General features: G+C 41.7%; 1 protein-coding gene across 1 annotated transcript in view; it reads left to right on the forward strand.

Moving 5' to 3' along the window:
• LOC119585064 (venom carboxylesterase-6-like) overlaps positions 1–768 on the forward strand; it is a gene marked incomplete in the record, with an annotated part of 16,961 nt that overhangs the window by 12,911 nt on the left and 3,282 nt on the right. Inside the window, 1 exon segment of the mRNA XM_037933681.1 lies at positions 559–715. Within this exon segment, the coding sequence (XP_037789609.1) occupies positions 559–715 (157 nt within the window).

The raw sequence follows: 768 nt of genomic DNA on the forward strand, positions 1-768 counted from the left end.
AACATATTAGAACAAGACAGATACAAAACAGATAGTTTCTTGCCTGTCTACATTTACGTGTCACGTTTTCCTGTCGCGCCTCGAACCTGAGTCGAAACTATACACTCTTGTTTTCTTCAACTAGAAAGCTCCCACGTACGTTTTTTCGCGCTTCATTTGATTTCGCCTGCTTATAGCCATGAATGAAAATGAGTGAAAATTTGAATGGTACATAGGTTAGTACAAAATGTTCTATCAGTAATGACTATATGTGGAATGTAAACTATAAGTATGGTGTTGGATGTAAATAATAAATATGAGGCAATAATGTCGATCATCGCCAGAGCTATTACGAGGGTGGGAACCATCCTGGGCTTACACTTTTGGTGGACTGGTTCGTTGACTCTTGCCCGTGTCACAAGAAAAGTGTAAATCCATGCGTCATTTTTTATCCCAACTCAGCTAAATCAATTCCCTGTAACACCCGATCCTTCCTTATCCATAACTTAACTTATATTTTTATACCCACATATCACATCTTATTGAGAGCTTAACAAACATAATTTTATTATTCTATAGATGATGTCGAATCAGCTGTTTAAGGTGAGCCACGACCTCGCCACACAATACCACTCGAAAAACGTTTCTCCCAATAAGAAAACGTTTCGGTACGAACTCACCCACCGTGGCCAGCTCTCAGTCGGTGACAGTTTCGATACGCCCGTCGGGAAACACTGTGAGTACCTGACGGCGAGGGAATTAGGTGAGCGGAGTTGGTGGGGAGAGGGG

The sequence above is a fragment of the Penaeus monodon genome, chromosome 19, assembly GCF_015228065.2.
Source record: "Penaeus monodon isolate SGIC_2016 chromosome 19, NSTDA_Pmon_1, whole genome shotgun sequence".
Taxonomy (NCBI): Eukaryota; Metazoa; Arthropoda; class Malacostraca; order Decapoda; family Penaeidae; genus Penaeus; species Penaeus monodon.